This window comes from Nannospalax galili, unplaced genomic scaffold (assembly GCF_000622305.1).
Source record: "Nannospalax galili isolate Female #2095 unplaced genomic scaffold, S.galili_v1.0 scaffold633, whole genome shotgun sequence".
Classification (NCBI taxonomy): domain Eukaryota; kingdom Metazoa; phylum Chordata; class Mammalia; order Rodentia; family Spalacidae; genus Nannospalax; species Nannospalax galili.
The window spans coordinates 1,358,744-1,385,996 of NW_008336075.1; the positions used below are offsets into that span (position 1 = coordinate 1,358,744).

A 27,253-nucleotide genomic window follows, 5' to 3' on the forward strand; every position below is an offset into this window, starting at 1 on the left:
AATCTTTCCTCACCTTGAATTTGAAATGCTGAATTGTAGTAATGTCTCCATCTCTTTCTCTAATACAGTATTAATTCTTTGAGGACACAGTTCATATAAATGCATATATGTTCTCTGTAGAGCCTAGCACAGCAAATGATGAAATTTACTGAGTAAAAAAAATGAAAATCAGGGCTGAAAGAATGGTTCAGTGCTTAAGAGTCCATATTGCTCTTGCAGATGATCTGAGTTTGATTTTCAGCACCCATGTTGGGTGGCTCAAAAGTGCCTAGAACTATAGCTCCAGGTGATCCCACACCTCTGGCTTCTAGTGACCTTTGCACTCACATGCACGTAACCCCTCCCACACACACACAATTAAAAATAAATCTAAAAATTAAAATGAACATCCTATACTGGCTGCCTTTGTTCCCTTTGTGAACTATGATGTTAGAAGCCATTGTGAAAGGATGGTAGAGACTTAACTGAAACATCAAGAGCAACTTATGAAAGAGTCCAGTTTGCAGAAGATGGAAGCCATCCCGTACCTGGGCTTCTTCAAGCAACAGAGTATGGGTGCAGAAAACTCACAAAATGGCAAGGGGAGAGCCAGGAACTATAAAAAGCTATACAGCACGTCTGGATGATTTGAGGCTTTCTTCAATCCTAGCCCACTCCAATTTGGGGGCTTGCTTTTCCTTTCTTACAATGCTGTCTCTATTTCTATTTATAACCATGTGTGCCTGGTGCAATCCTTTGCCTTGAGATACAAGAGCCTGGAATTGGTTGTCCTTTGAACTCAGATCCTTTTAGGCTCCGACTGTGCTTTCCATCACACTCTGGATTTTCTCATTGTTTCTCTGACCTCTGTGCCTGGCCTAACATAGGACTTTTTCCTCCATCTCCACTTCTGAAACTTGCCAGGGTTTTCAGTTTGTCTGGACTGTTGTTCTTCTCTCAAACTCCAGTAAAGTCTCCAAGCTGTCTTCTGAGTCTATTTCTGACTTATTTTACTAATGAGGCTAAGAACTCAAAAAAAGAACCACAGTTTGCCTGGTAACATCATAACAACACTAAGATGTTTCTGATCACTGTGTCTTGCAAGGGGAGTGGAGGGTGTGAGCAAAAACCAACATGGGGATTTGCTAGGATGAGATTTCTACAGTCATTCTTTGGAGGGCTCAGCTTTCCACATCTGTGGCTAGGTCTATGCCTTCATACAGTACATGAGGCCTGGTCTTTGGTACTTTGATCCCCATTCATCACCTGCTGAATGCTCATGGGTCCAGATGAGCACTTGTCCTAGGGGACTTTCCTTCTCTTCACGTGCAGACTTCTAACCTGCTTCTTCCTGCTCTCTCTTTGAAACTGAACCTTCTCTGAGGAGCCCCCCATTTCTCATGCTTGCCACCCGGGTAGAAAACAGGCTAAAGTAAGTGAAATTTCCTGCCAAGTGAGGAGTAATGACAGTATTCTTAGACCTGGAGCTTGGAGGTGGTATTCTCCTAGCTTCTACTCTCCCTCCCCTGACCCCCAACTCCTTAGTGTCATCTTCTATCTGCAAGCAATTCCCTGAACACTGACCTATCAATGCCTAAATGCTATGGAAGTCTAATTGTTCCAGTGTCTGAGCTCTTCCTCCACTGTTGTCTTGCTGTGTGGGAACTTGTCTACTCTTTAGCACTTCATCATATGAGTAATGAAGGAGGGGGGGGGAGAGAGAGAGAGAGAGAGAGAGAGAGAGAGAAACTTATACCTAAAGAGGCTTTTAGCAAAATGCATTTTTATAAAAGCTAGAAGGGAAAGGGAAAGTAACTCCAATGAGTCCTTAGGTTATGACTATGAATCGTTCAGGGGATGATTCTAGCTCCATTAGAGAGGTAGTAGAACCAGCCTAGCAGGAACAAAGGTGTTCTAAAGAGAGACACTTGGGCCCTTCTCTTTGGTGATTATACCTTTAAAACAATGGTCCTTAAGGAATTGGAATTTCCCAAGGAATCTCATGCTGAGAGAGGGAATATGGTGAATTCTGGTACCAGCCGTAGGAGGGTCTTGTCTCCCAGGAGGAGATGTCACACAGTTCTGATGACTTGTCAGACCACCATACTGGAGCAGAGCCAATGATGGATCAGTGATGGGCAGGACCACATCCTGACTACCCTCATGCTAAGGCCTCAAAGATGAACTTGGAGATCACTGCTTCTTTATTTGTCCCTTTTCCCAATATGACCAAATTGAATAAATCTCTGTTCTCTGTTTTTCACTATTATTTGTCTGTTTAATTGGTCTCTTGAGGGGGCGTGACTGAGTCTGCCTAGGAAGGGCAGCAGGGGCCCAGGAAGTCACTTGCACACTAGGATGGGCCCAGGTTCAGGGTATCCCATTTAAATAATTAAACAAATGCACAGGATTAAAGCATCATAAAGAGAGGGGGAACCCCCAAACACTTCTTTGTAAGACTTCATTGTCACTGATAAAGACTAAGCAGTCACTGAAGTGGCTAGTGGGAAACCTGTTACCTATTTATACTTCCTTGTGCCTATTTTATTATTTAGAATGATTTTTCTCCTTCACTATTATTGGTACAGTTAAGAAAAGCACCAGAAACTTTTAACCTGATGGGGTCTAACATTTGCAGTGTGGCCTGGAGAAACTTTCCTGGGAATCTTTTAATTAGAATACTCAGTGACGTTGTCAAGTTATTAAATGGAAGGGACCAGGAAAAATGATGGGAAAGAAACTGTCCAGAATGTCCTAGATGCCAGGGCTTGTGCAGCTCCCTCCAGCTGTGCTCTTCCATGTAATCTGTAGAAGAATGGTTTTACACCATTTGGCTTCCTTCTTATAATATCTCTATTGACAGATATAGATGACTGTAGATATAAATATACAAGCTGACTCATGGTCAGGAAGATGAATGACTAAGATTTCACAACAATAGCAGTAGAATATGCATTCACACTCAACCCCATCGGCCTGTAGATGCCTCTCTCGGCCTCAGTGTTTTTATCTTTAAAAAAAAAAGGAGTTAGCCTCTTGGTTAAAATAACTGGACACTGCTTATGCCTTAGTGTTCTGTGAGCATTTTGCTAACCTAGTTTAATATGTAATGTGTTCCATCTCTTTTTATAGTGTGTGTGTATGGATGTGTGTATCTATTTGTGCATCTGTGTCTGTATAGGTGCTGTGTGTGTGTGTGTGTGTGTGTGTGTGTGGCTGTATGGCTGTGTGTATCTGTGTGTGCCTGAGTCTATAAAGCTGCATGTGTGCATGCATGTGTGTGCACCCATCTTTGTATAGGTAATTTGAATAGGTATGTGTGAGTGTGTGTTCATTTATGTATGTATGTATAGGTGTGTGTATCTATGTATGTGTTCATGTCTGTATAGGTTCATCTGTTTATGTATACACCAAGCCTGTATAGATACATGTGTACAATTATGCATGAGTGTGCTCTGAACATGTAGAGATCAGAGGACAACCTTGGGTGCCTGTCTTCAGGTGTCTTCCAACTTTGGGTTGAGACAGGGTTTCTCATTGGCATGGAACTTTTCCATTTGTCTAGCACAGATGGACAGGGCGCTCCAGGGATCTGCCTGTCTGTACCTCCTGTCTCTGTCTCGCCATTGCTGGGATTATAGGAAGGCCCTGCTGCACTTGGCTTTTTAGATAGGTTCTGAAGATCTGAACTCCAGACCTCATGCTTTCATGGCAAATACTTTACTGAGTCATCTCCCCAGTCTGCTTTTACTGTATTTTAAATGAAAGTGCTGAAGTTCACCTTCACCACCAGGACCCTTGGGGTTGAAGGATAGCATCTGAGTCTTAAAAATTACTAGGTGATTTCAATTTTGTCAAGTCATTTCCAAGAGCTCCTTCTCTTCGCTGAAGGTGCAGGCCCCAAGATCTCCCTTCTATAGTCACGAAGAGCACAGAGAAGAAGAAACAACTTGGACCAGCAGCTATGGGAAATCTAAGAATCCTGTGGTTCATACTTGGCTATCTGAGTGCAGCAATAATCCCTGCTCTATCTTTCTCACAGGGGCACAACATGCCTGACAAACTCCCCAGAGGGCTGGGATAGGCTAGGGACATAGTAGTGATCTGCTTTTTTCTGTTTATATTGAACAGTTTCTTCTTGAGAGAAGAGGAAGATGTCTAGACTGGTTCACAGAGGTAGAAGTGTCAGAAAGATAAACTTGCTATCTTTTAGGACCAATAAACTGATTTAAGGGCAAAATATAAATCCTCTGCCTCAGTCATTTCAGCTCTCTTCATTACTTTGCAAATATAAAATTCTTACCCAACAGATGCTTACTAATGACTCTGAATTGATCGGTGGAAATTATTTGAACAGAGAAGAGAAAACATACATCTTACTTACTACTTTAATTCTCTGTATTCTATTTGCCTTAATTATTTGTGGAAAAGAGAGAAAATAATAAAGGTATTAAGAAAAGGAGTTATATGTAAAATGTTCAACAGAACATATCCCAGTTTCCCATCAGGACCTTACTCAAAATACAAACAATGGACTAGGGAGACTGCTCAGCCAGTAAAGTGCTTGCTGCACACATATGAGGACTTAAGTTTGAACCCCAGAATCCGTGTAAAAACTCGGGTGTGTTGGTATGCATTTCAATCTCAGAGAAAGGAGGATCCCTTGAGTTCACTAGACAGCCAGCCTAGCATCCTCTGAAATCTCTAAGCCAAAGAAAGACCTTGTCTCAAAAATTAAGGTGCATGCCACCTCTTGAAGGAGACCTGAGATTGTCCTCTGGTGTCCACAGGCATGTACACATACACACACACACACACACACACACACACACACTAAAAAAACAAGTCATCATCACCATTCCTTTAATTTCCCAGTTTGGCCCCAACCCAAGCATGCTCAGAGGAATCCTCACTATTTATTTCAGGAATAAATCTCACAGGTGTGTGATATGCCTTAGATCTGCTCCATGGGGATGGGGAGCCATTAATTTCTGATGACATGGGAATTATTTGTGCCATATATTTGATAATTCCTCCTGAACTTCCATCTAACTGGAATAACTGATAGCCCTTCTTGCTGTCCCCCACATTCAACACTGAAAGGTTCCCCAGTGCTGCAAGTGCCATTCCCATGCATCCCTGAATTCTTTTTTCCATGGCTCCTCACATGGATGGCTCAAGGCCCATGGAATCTTCTTGCTGGTCTTAATCTTGGTTCATCTCACTTCTAAATATGCTTTGATCACAGGGATGCTATCAAAGAGATGATCCAAACACACTACCCTTGAGTTTAATATTCAGTGCTTTTCCTCTTATAATGGTTAGTTTCAGTTGCCAACTTGACACAACCTAGAATCACCTGGGAAGAGTCTCAATGAAAGGTTTTCTACATTGGGTTGCCTTGAGAAGGTCTGTGCAGAATTTTCCTAATTAAGTTAATTGATGTGGGAATACCCAGCCCACTATGGGCAGTACTACTCCCTAGGCAGGGGAGTATAAGAATGGAGAATTCAAACTGAACACAAGTAAAACAAGCATGTGAATGTGTATAAGCTCATTTTTCTCTTCTCTTGACTGAGGACACGATGTGACTAGCTGTTTTAAGTTCCTGCCACCTTGACTTCCATCTTATGACAGACTGTGACCTGTAATTATAAGCTAAAACAAACCCTTTCTGCTCTAAGTTGTTTCTCTCAGGATATTTTATCACAGCAACAGAAATGAAAGTAGAGCACCTCCCCTTCTCCACAGGGCTACCTCAGTCTTCATACATAGTACCAACAGTCATGTGGAATTCATTCACTTAGTACATAAACATTTATTGAGCACCAACCTGGTATTAGGTGCTGCTGGGTATAGTGGGAGTTCTGTAACAATAAAAGCAAAACAAATCCCTGTTCTCATGAAACTTACATTCTAGAGGGTGTTACAGGACTGAAAGAAAAATAAGTAAATTCTGTTGCAGATAGCTTTGAGTACAAAGACAAAATAATAAGATTGTCAGTATAGGTAGAAGTCAAGGAGACAGGGTGCAACAAGTCAGCAGGGGCCTGAATGGAAACAGAGATTTGGGATAGATACACGGGCAACTGCATGACCCTAAAAAACACAATATTGGATAACATCAGTCATTGAATGCATGTACCTGCAAACCTGAAGGAATCTAACAGAATCCCAGTGTGCATTGGTTGGTAGATCTTGGAGAGGTGACAGAAACCCACAAAGACTCAGCAAAGGTCAACAGGGGCAGAAGGAACTGTAGACGACAGAGATGCTCTGCGAGTAAGGAAGACCCAAGTCCCATAGGGGAAAGAAATTTCTGTGTCAGTTGTCATGGTTATGACAATAAAGTCTGACAAACTCCCACAACTGAGTTCTGCAAGATTACCTCGCTCACGTCTTGAGTAGTACAACTTTGTTATAATATAGGGAGGAGCTCAGTTAGTGTGGCACTAGGAGAAGAAGAGAGGTGTGATCATGCTTATCTAGATTGTCATCTGGATGGGATTTTGAATCACTATGGAAACAAACCTCTAGGTCTCTCAGTGAAGGAGTTTCTAGATTGAGTTCATTGAGATGGAAGACCCACCTCAAGTACAGACAGCACCATTTGCAGAGCTGGTGCTCTAGACTAAATTAAAAACTAGAAAGCAAGTAGAGGACCATCATTTATCTGCCTCTGATTTCTGTCTAGGGATTCAATGTGACCAGCTATGAAGGACTCTACCCTCAACCCATGAGTCAGGTATTTTGTCACAGCAATGAGAAAGTAACTAAGACAGAAGGTATACTTTGGAAATCCAGTATATACCAACATTTCCAAGAAATAAGACAATAAAATAAGAAAGTGGGACAATCCATGAAACTAATGAGAAATGGGGTTCTTCCCTTGAACCAAAAAGATTTTAATTTTTTTTATTATTTTCAATGCACTCAATAAGTACTTGGTATGTACTTCAAGGAACTAGTCTGTAGAAATAGAAAAGTATTAAGGAGGCAAGAAGACAGTTGCATGTTGAAATGGTGCTTGTGAAAAGAGTGTGAGGTCTGACTCACATGATTCGTATGAACTCTTCAGTCAGCCCCAGGAGAGCACCAGCACACAGGTCCAGGTTTAAGTAGAAATATGCTGAGGAATGTGTACCGATGTCTCTTCTAAAGGCTACACTGCTCACAAAAGAAGAGTTCGGGTGCCATGGCCACTGTTGGGGGCATAAGGAAAGAGGAAGAAGTTTAAAGTGGCAAGACTGAAGGACAGGTGAAGGATGGACTAAATTCACCCAAGCAACATGGTGATAGTGAAGCTGATTTAAGTTCTTCCTTAAGGTTATGATCAAGGGAGGCAGCCTAGAATCTACACACACTTCATTGTGTCATCTGTTGTCAGGTCTTTACACAGAGGCACTGACAGTCATACAAAATTTACCACGCACTGTCTTCAAAGCCAGCTCTGCCTGTGCTCATAGGGCCCTCTGCTCAGGGCGGTGCTGCTTCCTGAGCCCTCTTTAGCTTCTCTATCCAGCCACTTACTACTCATCTTCAAGACCTATTTTGCTCCAGGAAGTAAGTACTGATTGAAGATTACCCTCTGCCTTCCTGAGGGCTTGAAAATCACCTATGCTCCCTTCTTTGTGGTAGAAATTGGCAGGAAAATAGAGTAAAGGGAAGAAAGCACAATCTGATCAGTGTCAGGCATGCACAGGTATGCTACCTTCCAGTGGTTTTAGTGTCAAAACCCTATAGCCTTAGCATACACAATGAGAACATCTGTTAGCATATAATGGAGACAAAGGGGCTAGAATAATACACAAAGCAAAACTTGGCTATTTCGAGACTCAGTATTTTTGGATACAGATCTACTGAGTCAGTGCTGGCACAAATAAAACTGCTTCCTGAAAGAAAAGCCATGGAATCTCCTCTGTCGGTACAAAGTTCCTCCAATATAACACACACATGTCACTTACACCACTTCCACTATGGCCCTGGTTCCAATCTTCTGCCATTTCCTCTTTATCTGCATTTCTTCCTTACTCCATCAGGTTAAGAGCTTATTGAACTTGCACATACACTACAATTGTTAATGCTAATTCTTCTCCAACAGGTTCTAACTAAACAGCTCTGGTGGGAAATTGAAGAATGTTCATTCTTGGCCAAGTCTCAGGTGATGGTGATGCCAGTGGGAGGGGAGCATCTTCTACTCTACTTGGTCCAAGAGTGGACCTAGTATGATGCAAATCCACACACCAGCACTTGCCTCTCCACATGGCTCGGGTCAGACGTTCAGGATGGTTTAATGAAGAAGCCTTGGCACATGGGCTAAGAAGATGAGAAGTAAGGTACCTGAATGGAAAGTTCTCGGCCTTCTCGGCTAATCTTCACATGGTGCATCCTTCTGTTGGCCAAGTTCTTTACATCGATGGTGAATACATGACTTTCTTCCTTGCCTAGCTGATAGCGAACTTGTAAACTTCCTTAAAAGAGAAAAATTGGGAATTAGAATTAAGAATAGTAAGCGCCCAATACAAAAGTGTGATCAGATAGTATATGTACTGATTGTTGCTCTTTACTAGGGCCTTAACCAATTCAACATTAAAAATGCTTAAATAGAGGCTGGAGAATTGGCTCAGCAATTCAGAGTACTGGCTGCTCTTCTAGAGGACCTGGGTTTGGTTCCCAGCACTCACATGGCATCTCACAACCATCTGTAACTCCAGTTTCAGGGAATCTGACACCCTCTTCAGGTCTTCCCAGGCACTATATGGATGTGGTATATTTACATACATGCAGACAAAACACTCATACACATAAATTTAAAATAAAGTCTTTATAAAAATATAAAAATGTTTAAGTAAATTACATATTTTCAGGGACAAATAGAAATCCTCTCTAAAACTACAAAATTAAAGTAATTATATGCATACCTCTGTGTGTGTGTGTGCATGCACATGTGTGTGCATGTGTACTGTGTGTTATTCCCTGAATTTAAAATGCCAATTTGAGCTGGGAAAGATGGTATAACCTGTAATCTCAATACTCTGGAGGCAGAGACGGGAGAATCAAGGTTTCCAGTCTAGTCTGGACTATGTAGTAAGAACCTATCTCAGAAAATTATACATATATATATATATAATTGATAAATATTTTATTAATTATTTTTATTTTACATGTATGTGTGTATTGCTTGCATGTAGGTAAGTGCACCCATGTCGTGCAATACCCGCGGAGGACAGAGAGGCTGTCAGATCCCCTGGAAGGGGAAGGATAGTAAAAGATTCACTTTGAAAAATATGACATCCACAAACCTGTTTGAAACTTCATGGTGAGTAAATGTACAATATACAGTTAAGTCCATGTTAGTCCTACAAGTTTTAGTTACTTTTGTTTCCAATAAACCTTTTCCTTTGAGGCTTAAGAGAGAGGCAAGGAATCCCCCTATCTTCACCTATTGATACATAACGTCTGTGGTTGATTTTGGTTTAGTCTTAGTAATCAACTTTAAACCTTTAAGAACCATTAGAAAATTCAAATTTCACCAAGATGGTGCTTTTAAAATAACTGCTCACTCTCACTGGTAGTCAGGAAATCAATTTACTGAATTTCAACCTTTATAGATTACAAAATATAAAGAAACTGAAAGAGAATTATGATAGTCTAGAAAGACATATTAAGTTTTCTGGATATTTGTGTGTGAGGAGGAGAAGAGATGGGGGAGGGAGGAAGCATAAATGTTATAACTGTATTAATTACTTTTCTGTTTTTGTCATAAAGCATCATGATCACAAGGCAACTTATAGAAGAAAGAATTTACTTGGCTTAAGAGTCCAGAAGGATTAGAATCATTAAGAAGGGGGAGGCTGGCAGTAAAAGTGATTGGAGCAGAAAGTCAAGCAATCACATCTTTAAGCAAGCACAGGAATAGGAGAGAGTGACTAAAAATTGCACAAGGCTTAAGAACCTCTAAACACATCCCCAGTGATATGTTTCCTCCAGCAAGCCTAAACCTTCTAAAACTTCCCGAAACAGTGCCACCAACTGGGGTCAAACTGGCCAAATACTTGAAGCCTGTAGGGGACATTCCCATTCAAACTACCACATTCAATTCCCTGCCTCCCATAGGCTCATAACCATATAAAATGCAAAATGCATTTAGTCCTCTTTCAAAAGTACCCATAGTCTTAACCAGTCTCAACACTATTCAAAAGTCCAGAGTGAAAAGTCTCTTCTGAGACTCAAGACAATCTCTTAACTGTAAGACCCTATAAAATCAAGTTGTATTACATACTTCCAACAAACAATGGGACTGAATACACATTCCCATTTGAAAAGTGAGGAATGGGTACATATTGAGGAAAACTGTACCAAAACAAGATCTTAAACTATCAGTGCAAACACCAAATCCTGCAGTTTTTTGTCTGACATATGGGACCTTGCTTCAAAAGGGCTTAGATGACTGATATATCAGTCACTTTTCTGTTGCTGTGATAGAAACAATTTATAGGAGGAAGAGTTTATTTGTGCTTATGATTCCAGGGGAATTACAGTCCATCAAGGCAGGGAGGCATGGTAGCTGGAGGTGGCTGGAGCAGGAGCAGCAGAAGCTAAGCTCTCACATCAACATGCAGGCACAGGAAGCAAGAGAGCAACTGGAGATCCCGCAAGGCTTAAGAATTCTCTAAGCCCACCCCCAGTGACATGCTTCCTCCAGGAGGCTAGCCACACCTTCTAAAACCTCCCAAAACAGTGCCATCATCTTGAGGACAAAATATCCAAACACTTGGAGTCTATTGGGGACATTTTCATTCAAACCATCATATTCCACCCCCTGGCCCCCATAGGCTCATAATCATATAAAACGCAAAATGCACTTAGTCCAACTTTAAAAGTCCCCATAGTCATTATCAGTCTCAATACTATTCAAAAGTCCACAGTCCAAAGTGGACTCAGGTAAATATCTTAACTGTAAGCCTCTATAAAATCAAAAGACAAATTACATACTCCCAACACACAGTGGGACCAAATACCCATTACCATTCCAAAAGGGAGGAATGGAGGCATAGTAAGGAAATACCAGACCAAAACAAGACCAAAAACCAGCAGGACAAACACCAAATCCAGCAGCTCCATGTCTGACTTCTGGGACTTTACTTCCAAAGGCACCATTTACCTGATACAACTGAGCCCCTCCAGTTTTGCTGCAAGTAATATATATCTCTCTCTCCTTCTAAACAGCTCTCCTTGGCAGATGTCTCACAGCTCTAGCATCTTGATCATCTTTTGGGGGTCTCCACTGCCAACCAGGTTTTACCTTCACAGCTTCATGCAATGGCCTGTCAGGGCCTTGTCACCTGTCAAGGCCTTCTTTATGCAGGGACACCCCTGTTGCACACTATCTGGCTTAAGCAGTTCTGTGAAATAGTGGAGGAAGAAACAACAACTCCTTCACTCGTACATCTTTCGTGTCTCTAAAGTCAACACCATATGAACAACACTGACAAGATTCACTACCAGTCTGGGAATGGACCCTCACTGGTTTCATCCACATTAGCAGTTTTTCTATGCCGTACTTTTCCAAGAACAGAAAACCCCTCTGGTACTTTCTTTTCACAAGTTGGAGGCTTAAGTGGGTGTGGTCTTGCCCTGAAGGTAGTCTTTTCACAGTTTAAGTGCAAATCTCTAGGTTTCTCTTTAATGGCTCTAATCTCCTTATCAAAGACAGCTTCTCCTTCATCATATGCCTTGACTTTAACTTTAATCTTCCTAGTACTCTTTCTCAATCAAAACTGCATATTTTGCATTTATTTCTGCTCCTATTGCTCTTTCTCATAGTAGATCTCCATAATATTGAACATTGGTAATCACATCCCCTATTCAGAGTTAGGTTGTCGTGAAATTTCCTCCACCAAATAAATTAGTCCATTACCTTTAAACTTAGCCTCAAGCAAGTTCTTAGACGTGGGGAAGACTGCTGCCAGATGCTTTGCCAAAATATCCCAGTTGCTGCTTAAGTACTTATTTCTTTATGAAACTACTTTGCTTTCATTACTACTTTCTTCCAGGCTCCTACTAGACTGGCCTGTTAAGCTCTGCTTACAGCATTCAACCGCTTTTCTTCTTCAAACTTCTAAAGTCTTCCACATTCCTCCCCTGTATACATGTTCAGGTTCTTAGAACAACAGCCCACTCTCTGGTACCAACCTCTGTATTAGTTACTTTTCTGTTGCTTTGATAAAACACCATGACCAAAGAAACTTGTAAAAGGAAGAATTGATTTGGCTTATGGTTCAGATAGTTAGAGTCCATAATGGTAAGGGAGGCATGGAGGCAGCTGGTCAGCGCAGAAAGCCTAGTGATCACATTTTCAAGCAGGCATAAGAAGCAGCAAGTAACTGGAAATCTGGAAAGCCTTAAGAACTCTCCAAGTCCTCTGTTAGTGATATGCTTCCTTTAGCAAGGCCACAGCTCCTAAAATCTCCCCAAACAACACCACCAAATGGGGACAAAATGCCCAAATACTTGAAGTCTATGGAGGACATTTTTATTCAAACCACCACAACAGCAGGATACAAAATGGCTATTCCAATGTGAATATGCTTTTTTCATTTGAAAACTACTCCATATGAAAAAATGACATGGAAAACAAACATTTATTGACCAGCTTTTTAAAAGTCTCAGGTACTTGTTCTTATATAACTTTGTCCTAACATAGTTTCCTGAGATGGATAAGCAGAGTGGCCCCAGGGCCCAGAGTACTACTTCATGCACTCTGTGGGGCCATCTGCACAGAATAATGGGAATCTTGTACACCGATACCCAAAGCTCTTTCTTTAGGCACATAAGGGACCAGAGCACAGTCATAGGCCAACAGGTGTTAAGGTGAAAAAGGAAATCTTCTTAAATTGGGGCAAGAGGCATGACGGTGATTCTGATCTGCTCCCCCAGCATTTCTCATCTAATGGGCTCGATAGGACTAATGTGTCCAAGTCTGATATTCTCATTATCCACATAAGTATTTTAATTCTACCTCATTATTTTCTTTATATGAGTGTCAACTTGAAAGAATCTATAATCACTGCAGATACAAGCCTCTGAGCATATCTGTGAAGGAGATTGTAGACTGAATCAACTCAGTTAGGAATACCCAGCTAAAATTGATCAGAACCATTACATGGGTTGGGGGCCTAGATGGTATGAAAAGAACAGAGTAGAGGGGCTGGAGAAATGGCTCAGTGGTTAAGGACACTGACTGTTCTTGCAGAAGACCCAGGTTCAAATCCCAGCACACACATGGCAGCTAACAACTGTCCATAACTCCAGTTCCAGGGGATCCAATGACCTCTTCTGTCCTCCACAGGCATTGCAAGACACTGGTGCACTTACATACATGCAGTCAATACATGCATATACATAAAATAAAAATAATAATTTTTTTGAAAAAAGGAATAGAGTTGAGCACAAGCATCCAGTACTTTCTGTTGCCTAACTGTGGATGCAATGTGGCCAGCTGCCTCACCCTTCTGAGGCTATGAATTCTATACCATCTTGGAAATGTGAACCATAATAAATCCTTCCTTGCTTAATTTGCTTTTATTTTTTCACAATAAAGAAATTTTCTTCCTTCCTTGCTCCCTTCCCTTATTCTTTCCTTTATCTTTATTTGAAACTATTTAAAAGAATTGTCATGGAATTTCAGAAGCTAAAAGTCTGAAATAAGATTGGACAGGCTGAGAAGATGGCTTGGAAGGTAAAGATGCTTGCCATTAAGCTTGACGGCCTGAGTTTGATCCCTGGAACCCACACACTGAAAGCAGAAAACCAACCCCTAAAGGCATCCTATGATTTCCATACATGTGCTATGGCACACACACACACACACACACACACACACACACACACACACACACCTCACACATAATCTTTGAATAAGAATTACGAACTTCTTTTAAAAGGAGATTTAGTTACAAAATGAAATAAAATTGCAAAAATCTAAGTCAGATCAGAAATATAGCTTGTCCCTATGAAGTCCCCTCCCAAGACACTTGGGTCAATAGGAAATGCTTCCTGAGGAGAATACTGATTATCTTGGTTCCTTAACCTAATGAATTTGAGACTTTAATATTCAAACTATCTCAGTAAAGTAAATGAGTGTGTGATAATGACATAGCAGGCATGGTAATAAATTCCACCTTCCTTAGGGCTATTTGAACTGATTTATGGCCTTCTGCTTTGGAAATTCATACTTATATATTCCATTTTCCACTTCCCATTTTAGAGATTCTTTTCATTTTTTACTTGTTTACCACTTGGTAACCATACTTCTTAGGTACCAATATCCTCAAAAGAGATCTGTATGTTAGGAACTCCTAAGTGCTCCCAGACTCCTATGAAAATCCTGTAAAATCATGTCGGCTAGTTCCTCTAAGTCCATACAAGCATGCCTCATCCTCTTGGGAATTTTGATCTAAGCAATCACCTCTCAAAGTACCCCAACATCATATCTTGAAACCTTTTGCCTCATTTTCCATTGTCTCCTAAGAGGAGAAAATGCAATTTAAGACTTTCAAAGTGAAGTTTCAGAGAGAGAGAGAGAGAGAGAGAGAGAGAGAGAGAGACTCACACACACACACACACACACACACACACACAGGAGGGCTGAATTCCATTGTCTATGAAACATTGAGGTAAGAGGAAGAAGGGCCTGAGGTCAGGGTGGGAGGTTTATTAGTCATTTCTCCCCAGCATCTTTCTCAGCTGCTTCATAAGTGACCTAAGAGGCTTTATATCATCTTCAGCTAGCTACGCGCTGTGTAGAGTCAGCAGACCATAACCAACCTCTGGTCCAGGATATCTACCTTGTCTAATTTCTGCTGAATCCTGCAGCCTAGAGCTGGTCTTCCTGTCCTTGGGGCCCCTGGTCCTCCTCCACTTGCTCCGTTATTGTGTTCCCGGTTTTCCTTTCTTCCCTAAATTCTTTACCCACAAGTCCATCCCCTAAATCCTGTGTAATGGTAAACACTTCTGGTTTATATCTAAGAGACAGTGAACTGTCACAAGGAATACACTGTCTATCAACATAGTAAAGGAAAGAATGGGCCGACTGACAGGCCAGCTGACACACCCTAAAGCATTTGTCTCCCCCTTGGTCTCAGTTTTTGTCTCTGGTATACATTGGCACTACTATGCATAAAGGAAACCCCAATCACTATGTGCATATGGACAGAGATTCTCTGTTCACAGTGTAGAAATTAAAAATAAAATTAAGAGTCAGTTAAGTCCTCTTTTCCAAATATAATCAAAGAACAAACATTTATAATAGAATGCCCTTTGATCACTAGCAAGTACCCCATAAAATTTAACAGGTCCTTTTAATTTTAACCTAGCTCCTTTTTCATTCCTTTTAAAGATGCCTTCAAGCAAAATATGTATCATTCTTTTTTCTTTGGTATGTGTGTGAAAGAAATAAATAACAATTATTATTATAACTCTTGAAAAATCAATGGTGGGGACTGCTGAGATAGCTCAGCAAGTAAAGGTACTTGGTGCTAAGTTGATGACCCAAGTTCGATCCCTGGGGCCCTCTTTGGTAGAAGGAGCTAGCTGACTCCCAAAAGTTGTCCTCTGACCTTTACATGTGTGCCATGGTACACTGCACACACACACACACACACACACACACACACACACACCTGAATGTGTGCACGTGCACACATACACGGACACTAAATAAATCGGTATAATAAACAATTTAAAATAATGGAAAGTCTATATACAATAAAATTTGTTAAATATGGTGATGGGGAGTCTTTCTCAAAGGGGTCATATTCACATTTTAACAAAATTACAATTCTTTTTTTAATATAAAAAATTCATCATAATTTAGTTCCTGCCCATGATTCCATGTTTAGCTAGAAGGTTCTTTGCTTTTATTTTCTTCATTTATACAGGTATAGGAAAACAAACACAAATGTGCTGGGAATTGAATAACTTCTTTTAAATGTACTTAGTTACTAAACTATAAAGTTATGTGTAAAAAATCTAAATGTAATTTGTTCCAAAGGCTAAATGTTTGTTTTAGAGCAGAGCAGCCCAAAATACTCCTTTCTGTCCAGAGGGGCCCTGCATGGTGATCCATTCCCCTCCTCCATCTTCATAATTCAGCATGATGATACTTCTCTCAGGAAGCCTTACCTGGATTCTCCAAGCTCATAGACCCTGTGATCATATTTATCCTAAAATACACTCTATTGTGTTGACTGTAAGAACCTGAAAGTCAGAATATATCCGTGTGTATATGTATGATATTGTGTGTGTGTGTGTGTGTGTGTGTGGTGTGTGCATGTGTGCATGTGTGAAGGTGCACATACTCATTTGTATACCTCACTCTGTGTAGATCAGAGGTCAACATTGGGTTTCTTCCCTGATTTCTCTACCTTATTTTTTGAGACAGTATCTCTACTTGTTTTACACAAAATCTTACCCATTTGCCAGTCTTGCTGACCAGGATCCCTAAGGATCCTCCAGTGACTGTTTCCCCAGCAATAGAATTACAAGTACATATCTGTGAATTTTTGTACCACACAATCAAAATAAACACTCAGCTTGTGACTCAAATATCACTGCTCAAATCATTTCAACAGCACTGATTGTCCTTAAATTATCCCATTTTTTTTTGTCATGGTTGGAAGGTCCTGTGTGATCTTTGCCAATGCTTCCTTGAATTTATTTCATTATATACCTGCCCTCATGCAGCCTGACTCATCCAACCTGGAAGACCCCGTGCTAGCAATGTGGCTAACCTGTTTCCTGTTCCCCTGGTGTGTCCTGCTTATTCCTCCCTCTGAGTTATTATACCTGCTTCTCTCTCCACCCAGGACACTTCCATACAGCTTTACCATGAAGCAGCTCCTCATTCATTACTTAGGTCCAAGTTGATCAACACAGTGATATTTTCTGTATGTGTCCAGAATGCCTCTTTTTCACTCTGCTGGTCATGATTGGTTATCATAGAACCAAGGTCAGACTGGAGTATTTGTTGCTGCTGCGAGCTGTAGTGCTTTCATAGTGCTTATCAGGATTACCCGCCTCTTCCATTCTTTCATTCTGCCTTCGTTCATTCCTTTAATTCTGAGTCCCCACTAGTTGTTAATGTAAGTTTAATAAATGAGAGGTCTTCACGGACATGAGGTATACTCAAACTTTCCCATGGGCTCTTTTCTTTCCTTATCTAGTTCAAACTGCCCAGGCCATCACATGACCACCCCTTAGACATAGTTTCAAAGCCCTTGTGCATTACTACATGTAAGCACTCAGTAACAGGAGTGGAGAATATTATTCTGTGTTAAGTGGTTTAACTGAGAGAAGAAAACATAAACCAGATGGCCTCTTAAACATCACTTCAAACTTGTGGCCACAATCTTTAAAGTGAACATTTTCTGTGTGGCTGAAAATCTACTCTACTTGCCGTGTCCATTCACCTCTTGGCTCAGACATTTGAAGTCTTTCTTCTTTCTCAGACCTCAGCTTTGCTTTCTCTCTCCTCAGCTAATAAACTTTCTTCCTGTTTAAGAACGCTGGACCAATCACACAAGAAGTTCTAGAACTTCTGTATTATCTTCACTGGTTATCAGTTCAGTTTTCATCTTCTGAATTTAGATGCTCATCCATCTCCTCACAGTTTTATTTTTAATCAACTGTGTGTGGGGAGATGCACACTTGTGACTGTGGGGGAACACATGCCATGGCATGTATGTGTGTTCAGAGGACAGCCTTGGGTTCCTTTGCCTTCTACCTTGTTTTCAACAGGGTTTCTTGCTGACACTGCCTGTGCTAGGCCAGGAGCTCCATGGGTTCTCAGTCTCTGCTTCCTCCGCATATCACACTAGGAGTACAACATTACAGCGTGAGCTGCTATGTTTGGTTTATGTGTGTTCTGCAGATTCAAACTCAGATTCTCATGCTTGCAAGGCCAAGTGCCATAGCTTCTGAGCCATCTTCCTAGCTCCTCACCTGTTGGTTTTGATAACTAACTACCCATATGTGTTGTCTAAGGACAACACATATTTCTTCATATCTTTTTTGTCTATTGGAAGGCATAGCTCTAGGAACAACCACCCTCCCACCTTTATAATCTGTTTATTTTATTGTGTCCATTACATCATTCTTATTAAAAATTTCCTGTTGTAAAACAATTACCCTCAACTTTCTTTCCAAACTAACTGCTATATTTCTCTACTTGCGCCTGGTGTACACTAGAATCCCCTAAATGCTATCCATACTTCTGTCTCCAATTCTCTCCTGCCTACTCTTAATTATAATCCTATCAAATTCCATTGGAGGCCTCTACCAAAGCTTCTAATACTGAAATCATCAATGACCTGTGTATACTACTAAATCCAGTTGTTCATACACAATTTATATTTAACTCTAGCAACTGACCTGGTCCTTCTCTTCTCTTTATAAAATTCATTAATTTCAGAACACATCTCTGTCTTACTTTTCTTCCCAATTCTCTGACGATTCCTTCTTTCTTTATAGCTGTTTTCCTCATTTTCCTTCTCTACTTACTGTTGAAAACACAGGGTTCTGCTTGTCTCTTCAAATGCTGTCTGGCGATCTCCTCTAATCATGTATTTCTTTAGGCCACAACTTTATATTCCTAGGTTAGCCAGGGACAGCCTTGTTCAGGAGGTCAAAAGTTTGAGATCAAAGTACCAGCAGGTCCATACTTTCCTATTTCTTTTTGTTTGTTTGTTTATTTATTTATTTATTTATTTATTTATTTATTTATTTATTTATTTGAATACTTTGTCTGAATGTATGTAACTGCACCACATCCATACCTGTGAAGGCCAGAAGGGGGTATCAGATCACATGAAAGTTATGGAACATTATCAGCCACCATGTGGGTGCTGGGAACCAAACCTGGGTCCTCTTCAGGAACAGCCAGTACTTAAAGTTTATTTTTATTTTTTGAATGTTATGTGTATGAATGTAAGTGGATCCATGTTTTGCAATGCCCATGGATGCCAAAAGAAGGCAACAGATCTCCTGGAGCTAGAGTTAAGGCAGTTGTAACCTATCATATCAGTACTGGGAATAGAAACCTGGGTCCAATGGAAGGGCAGCCATTGCGCTTAACCACTGAGCCATCTCTCTAGTCCCAGGTCTATTCTTTTTAAAAGACTCTAGGAGAGTTTTTGCTGTTCTTGTTGTTGCTGCCTCTGTTACTGTTGTTATGTTGATGTTGTTGTGATTCTAGTTTCTGGAAGGCCCCTGGCCATCTTCCTGGCTCCTTTTTGCATAGCAGCATCTCCCCCATCCTAATTTCTGTCATCAGATCAGATGGACTTCTTCCTTGTCACAGAATGTTTCTGTGCCTTTGTTTCCACATCATCTTTGCTTCAAAAGCACTCTAGTCATTGCATTTATTTCTCTGTCGGAACCAGTAGGAGTTTATCTTAACCTATTCTGTCAGTTAATACTCTGCAAATAAGGTCACTGAGTTCTGTAAAGATGTGAAGTTGGCATGAAGAATCTCAAAATTAATTAGCTATTGTTTTAATTACTACGATCAATGGCAGTAACGCAGCACTGGTTACCCGATTTTGCTCCAGGATCTGTCTTAGGTGCTTTATTTCATATTTCATTATTCTGCCTAAAGTTTGAGAGTACCTGCCTAACATACACACAACCCTTGGTTTGCTCCCTGGTACACACACAGAAAAAGATCAAAACATATACACATAAGCATAAAATTACCTAGAGAAATCTTTAGGTCTCTCTAACCAGGCTGGACATCTGAACATCAGTCATTTCATAACGATCTCTCTGACTTCATTGTGATGGTCATTTGCAATTTACCTTTCACCATGCTTGGCCTCTCTTAGAACCCATAACACAAATCATGTTTTAGAAGTCTTGAAATGAAGAAGCATGGTAGGTAATATTACTCTGATTTCATAAAAAATTCTTCATTCTGAAGCTAAAACTGTTGTCATTCTCAAACTGGTTTGTATAATTGCTTGTCTCTTGGTTTTGCTTTTTAAAATTTATTTTCAATTTATGTGTATGTAGGTGAGCCTGTGTGAGTTTATGTACAACATATACATGCAAGATGCAGAAAGAGAGCACTGGATCTTTTGGAAATAGAGTTACAGGTAGCTATGAGCCACCCGATGCGGGCAGTGGTAAACTAAACCGGGTCCTCTGTAAGACCAGCAAGTGCTCTTAACGTATGTGCTATCTCTCCAGTTCTACAATAGAATGTTAAACGTAGTAAAACATTGCTGAAGTTATAGAAGACCCAAATAAATGAAAATACAGAAAATATCCTGGATTGGAAGAGAAAAACTAAAATGTCTATACTACTTAAGGTGATCTATGTATTGAATGGATTATGTATCATATGTCCAATGACAATATTTAATAAAATAAAGTCCTAATATTCATATGAAACCACAAAAGAACCTGAAGAGTGAAAGTAGTCTTGAGAAACAAGAACAAAGCTGGAGACAGCACAGTCAGGTATCTAACAATATTGCAAATCAGTAGTATTCATCACCATGGTACTGGAATAGAAACAGACATGCAGACCAACATAACTGAACGTTGCTCAGAAACACACATACACACACACACACACACACACACACACATACAAAGATGCACATACAGACAAAGACACAGAGAGACACACAAAGACACAGACACACATATAGATACACACACAGGCACACACATACACATAGACACACATACAAACATGCACACACACATAGACATACACAGAAGTTCACAGACATACACACATACATACGCATAGACACGCATACAGAAACACACAGACAGACAGAAAATTAATTTGGGAAAGGACCCCAAGAATGCAAAAACGAGGACTAGGCCATCTTATCAATAAATGGCGCTGAATGAAAGCTTGGAAATCCAAATAAAAAAGATAGTATGTGATCTCTTATACACCATGTTTAACTCAGATGGACTAGGAGAAACATGGAGAACATTTTTGAGTTTTTTTTTAATGACACTATAATTAAATGTGATAAAAGCAAAAATAACTGGAATTGTATAAAAATAAATTGCTATTTGGCATTGGAAGAGGGATTGAGATGGCTCATCAGGTAAAAGCCTTTGTCATTCAAGCCAGAAAATCTGAGTTCAAAGTTCAATCCCTGGCATCAATGGTGGAAAGAGAGAACTGACTTCCAAAAGTGTGCTTTCACACACACACACACACACACACACACACACTCACACACACACACACACAATAATAACACAATTTTTGTTTTTGCTGTTGGTTTTTTTGGTCTTTTTGAGACAGGGTCTTCCTGCATCCCCAGTTGGCCTGGAACTCACTATGTAGACCAGGCTGGCCTTGAGCTCACAGAGCTCTGCTTGCCTTTTCCTCCCAAGTGCTGGGATTAAAGTCGTGTGCCACTACCCACTACACCCTGTTTTGTTTTGTTTTTTTGAACAAGTTCTCCCTGTAGCTCCAGCTAGCCTAGAACTCACTGTATAGACCAGGCAGGCCTTTATCTCAGAGATCCACATGCCTTTGCCTCCCATTTGCAGAGGCAGGTACATGTCACCACAATGGTACTATTTTTAAAAGCTTCTGTACAGCACAAATAAAAATATAATGAAATTGTGAGCTAAAAAAATTGGGAAAACATTTTTTCAATCAGTGTGTCTGATAAGTATATATATATATATATACATATGGAATTCACACAAATCAATGGCTATAAAAAACAATGTGCTTAAAAATTAAAACGTGGACAATGTTCTGAATATGCATTATTCAAAAAGATATACAATATTCAAAGGGTATGAAAAACGACTCAGAATTCATCATATAAATGGAAATCAAAAGCTATAATGAGACATCATCTTGTACTCCTTAAGATTGGTATTACTAAAATGACAAGAAATTACAAATGCTAGCAATAAGGTAAGAAAAAGGGAATTCTAATACAATGTCTATGAAAATGTACAATATTATATATTTATGAAAAACAGGGTAGATGCTTTTAAAGTTATTTAAAGTATGGGTCCAGAGAGATGACTCAGCAGGTAAAGGCACTTGCTACCAATCTTTGTTCCCTGGGCCCCAAATTTTGTAAAAGGAGAGAAACAATTCCCACACGTTGTCCTCTGGCCTCCACATGTACACCATGACACACAGGTGTGTCTATCCTTTTAAATGAATAAATTTGATAAAAGTTTTAAAAATGAAATTACCATACGCTTTAGAAATTTTACTTTGGGATCCATATCCAATGGAAATAAAATCTCACAATTCCCCACTCCTAGATAAAGAGCTACAGGCAATCAATGGCTGCTGAGAGGGGGAGAATCAGTCTTCCCCTGATTAGTTATCAAATCGCAAGTGGTCAGACCTAAACACATGTACATATGAACAGCACTAAATAGACTCAGGTTTTACACACACACACACACACACACACACACACACACACACACAATGTCAGTAACAATTAAACAGAAAGGGGTCATGCGCTGGAGAGAGATCGGGGACATGAGAAATGTAGGAAAGGGAAGATGGAGGGGTGGAAATACAGAGCTCATGTATGAAATTTTGAAAACAATTTAAAATTTAAATACATCAAGATCAGTATCACAGAAGAGATACCTGCACACCCACTCCATTCTGTATGATCTACAAATGTTATACATGGAAAGCATCCAGACACCTGCTAAGACATGAATAAGGAGATGTGCTATACAGTGGAATATCATTGAGTTATGAAAAACAGAAAATCTTTCCATTTGTAACCATACGGATGGTTGTGGTAGATACTCTGCTAAGCAAAGTACAGATACAGAAAGACAGATGGTACAGGTTTTCAATTATTTGTGTCATCTGAATATACAGATTTCATAGAATCACAGAGGAGAATAGGTAACAGGGAATGGGGCATTGAAAATAGGGAGATGGTAAAAGATGCAAAATTTCAGTTATAAGAGGAAGAACAAGTTTTGACAGGGTAATACAATGCATGGCTGGTGATGGAAGCACTAATTTAATTGTAGCAATTATTACACAATGTATATGTATGTGAAATTATTAAGTCATGCACCTTGCATATATTTAACATTTGTCAGTCTAAAGACATACATTGAGGGGCTAGGAGATAGCTCAGAGATTAAAAGCATATATTTCTCTTTCAGAGGACTGGACTTCTTTTCCAGTCACCTGTAACCCCAGCTCTATGGGATCTGATGCCCACTTGTAACTTCCCAAGTCACTTGCACTCATCCTCACATACTTACACATATTACATTAAAAATAAATCCTTAAAAATTACAGTGAGCCCAGTTGATGAATTTGTAGCAAGGGACATCTGAGTACAAATGCTTGACCAGATTGGCCTTAATATATATGACAGAGTGCATGAAATCTGATGGCAGAAGCATGAGGGTTATAGATGGGGGAGGGGATACACAAATTTAATTAAGATCTATTATATGAAATACAGAAAAAACTCAGTTAAAAAATATATATATATTATATATATATATATATAAAAGAAAAAAATAGAGTGTGATAGTTCTAATTTATAAGTCTAATATTTGAAATCTTCTTGGTAAATTTACAAAGTTGGTGGACAATAAACTTACCTTTGTAGCAAAAGTAAACATTAAGGATTTTGCTCATAGCTTCTGTCTTGGACAAGGCAAGGGCAGATTAGAAGGAAGAGATTCAGCCACCCCACGGAACACAGCTCTTGAGCATTTCTCCTGAATCAGTAACTTTGCTGCTCTGAGCATTCCCAGATCCACTCAGCTTTGATGACTTTCCCAGGCTCAATTCATTCCTTATTCAAAAACAACCTTGAAAACTCTCAAAGGAAGTAATAAACAGGCACCAAAGCCTCCAGCCTATTTGGTGGATGGCTTTGGGTTTACTTTATTCAGCCCTATTCCAAGCACTTTAATAAGGAACAATTATCTTCTCCTATTTCAGTGTTTCTGTTTACGTTAGCACAAATATCACACAACAACACATCAACCTGTTTTACCTTCAGCTCAGAAGCCATTTGCCCAGAGTGTGGTCCCAAGGCTGCAAATATATGCAGACCAGCCACCACTTTGCACTGCACTCTGTTCCAAGCTATTTCCCTACACCTTCTTCAGGAAACGGCCTTGCTTCAATGATAGAAAAATATACTCAATGTTGAAACTCAGCGTTTCTTTAATTTTCACTTGATAGGGGGTAAGGTGGTTAGTTTTTAACTGTGGGTTTGACACAACCTGGCATCACCTGGGAAGAGGGTCTTAATGAGAGACTGTCAAGATCAAGTTGGCCTGTGGGCATGTCTGTGGGGGATTATCTTGATTGTTAATTGATGTATGAGGACCCAACTCATCTGGGTGACACTTTTCCTAGGGGTCCTGATCTGTATAAGAGAGAAGAGAGCAAATGAGCAAGGAAGAAGGATTGCACTTATTTGTCTCTGTTCTTGACTGTGGATATGATGTGACCAGCTGCCTCAAGCTCCTGTCACTGTGATTTCTGCAATGATGGACAGGAACCTGGAATTGTAAGCTGACTAAACCCTTTCTCCCTAATTTGCTTTTTCACAATTTTTTATACAGCAACAGAAATGAAACTAGAAGAGGCGTGAACAATTCTGAACCAGTTGCTTGCTTTAGACACATGGTCTGAAGTCAGTCTTCAAAGACTGCATGACACCACTTATCAGGGTTCAAGGGAGCGAATGGATGATCCTTCAAGTACTTGGAGATTTCATTGAGCTGCTAAAGGTGTGTGTTTCTTTCTTCAGAGACCTGATTAGAATTCACTTTCATTTTGCAAACATCCTTCTCCTTCTATTTGTGTATGATTTTTTAGCACCCAACATAGTAATGAAAGTAGTTACAATGAGGTGGCATTGTAAATTCATGATCACACTTTATGATCCAGTTGCTTTTGAATATATATACTATCCATCATTAAAATATTTCAAAGTAGTGTCACTTACGTGTGTCTTGAAACATTATTTGATTGTTTTGATGGTCACAGATATTGGCTATATGAAGGAGATATTGGGTAACCATTTGAGGTTTGTTACTTGCTTAGCTGAACTGCTACTGAAAGTCACTACAACTCTCATCTCAGCCAGAGCAGGCCTCCATGAACACGTTCCAAATAAGATGAGTACCCTCCTATGCGCCCAGTGTTGTAAGCACCAACTAGAGAAACAGGGCATAGGCTTTTTTCCAAGACACCCACAGTCCAGAAAGCAATGTAGAGTCATAGGCAGACACAAAAAAGAAAATCAATAAAAATATGAGTGACTTTACCCAGGTCCAGATAGCTACGCAATCTCAGAGATTTTGTCAGAGGAGATGAATTCTGAATTTGGGTCTGGAAATAAGTGACTGGGGAGATGGCTTAATCAGTGAAATGCCTGCTGGTCAGCATGAGGACCTGGGTCCTGCTTTTACTACATATAAGCTGGGCACAGGGAGGGTGTCTGTAGCCTTAGTGCTCAGTGAAGGGAGGACACAGATCTCAGAGTTTGCTGAAAAACCATTCCAGCCAGTGAGTAAATCCAGGTTCACTGAGATCCAGAGAGGAAGATGCCCAACATCCACTTTTGGCCTCCAGCAGAATACACACCTGAACACATGAAGAGGTACATATACATATCTCACACACACACACACACACACACACACACACATAAACACTAACGCAATCAATAAACCATGATCACAAGATAAAAGTAGAAGACTTTACTAGGGATAAGAGTGTTTCAAAACCAAGAAGAGTGGGGTGCTTAGAGATGGCTCAGTGGTTAAGACTACTTGCTATATAAGCATAAGGACCTGAATGCACATCCCCAGTCACTCACACAAAAGAGAGGCATGGCTGCATTTATTTGCCACTGCAATTATTTGGGGGCAGGTGCTAGGAGATTCTGGGAGTTCACTGGCAAACCATTCTAGTGGAAATAGCAAACTCCAGGTTCAGTAGGAGGCCCTGTCTCAAGGGATTAAAAGCAGAGATTTATTATGGCAAATACCTGATATCCTCCTCTGACCTTCTGTGACACATTCTTCAACAATATCATGCCACAGAGTCATGTTTTGTGGTATTTGACCCACAGTGCAAATACATCCATATAACAAAGTTCTAAATCCCATTTTATTCAGTAACCAGCTCTAAAGGAGCCTCATCATCTATTGCGGTGTGCTACACTTAGTAAGCTTTAAAAAACGGAGATGACTCAGTGGGTAAGTGTGCTTGCGTCACAAGCATAAGGATCTGATTTTTGGATCCTCAGCACATACATAAAAGTATAGTCATGGGTAAATGCCTGTAACACAACCCTAGAGAGAGTGGAGGGCTTGGAGATAGGATGACTGCTAGGGATGTAAACAAAAATTGTGAGCTCCAGATTGACTGAGAGACCATATTTGTCTCAGTGGAACAAGGCAGAGAGTGTTAGAGTAGGACACTAGGTAAATGCCCCATCCTCCACATAGGTCGTCATGGGTATGCGCATCCACATGTACACATATATGCACTCAGTATACATACATGCACACACTCTCTTGCACGCATACATATGTCTCAGGTTCTACATGATGATTTCAAAAGTTCAGTGATGTGAAAGATATAGCTTGGTCAGGATGGTACCCGCACTTCTGGACTCTGTATTTTCCCTGCACCTGTCAGCTCCACAACAGTCACCAGTCACAAGCACAGAGAAAACAGAGCTGTTGGTTCTGGCTTCCGGCACTTCTGTAAATGAAAATATAAATGATGGTCAATTAGATATCATTTCCTAAACCACTCTCTGAAATCATTAACACAGAATAACTAGCTATTGAATAACTTCAGACACTTTCCACGATGCAAAGGTGTAAAGACAGAGCCCCAGCATCTTGTTTATTGGCACTGAAGCAATCCATTACTGTGCTTCCTGGAGTGGAAGGGAGGCAGAATCGAAGGACATTCTGCCCCTGAAATCCCACCTGTGCAGAACCGAGGAGTTTACCCAAAACACCTTTCCTTTTGGATCAATTATTTTTGTCTTTAGTCTGGAAATGGGAATGTAGCCTTGCATCTCTCTTGAAGATGCATCCAAAGAGGAGGAGGGAAGTGGGGTCTACTGAATACCTACTGTGTGCCATGCCTTTGCTTAGTTTTTATGTGTCTATGCCTGACTTTTCACTCAATGAGGGACAAGGGATAAGGGCTCTAGGTCACCAACATGCAAAAACACAG

The 27,253-nt window shown here is 40.2% G+C and overlaps 1 protein-coding gene across 1 annotated transcript in view; it reads right to left on the bottom strand.

The window, feature by feature from the left end:
* The window catches only part of LOC103732319 (contactin-associated protein-like 5), a 431,937-nt gene that overhangs the window by 66,758 nt on the left and 337,926 nt on the right, over positions 1 to 27,253 (bottom strand). The window contains exon 10 of the mRNA XM_008830875.2: positions 8,320 to 8,450. Within this exon, the coding sequence (XP_008829097.1) occupies positions 8,320 to 8,450 (131 nt within the window). The remainder of the gene's footprint in view (positions 1 to 8,319; positions 8,451 to 27,253) is intronic.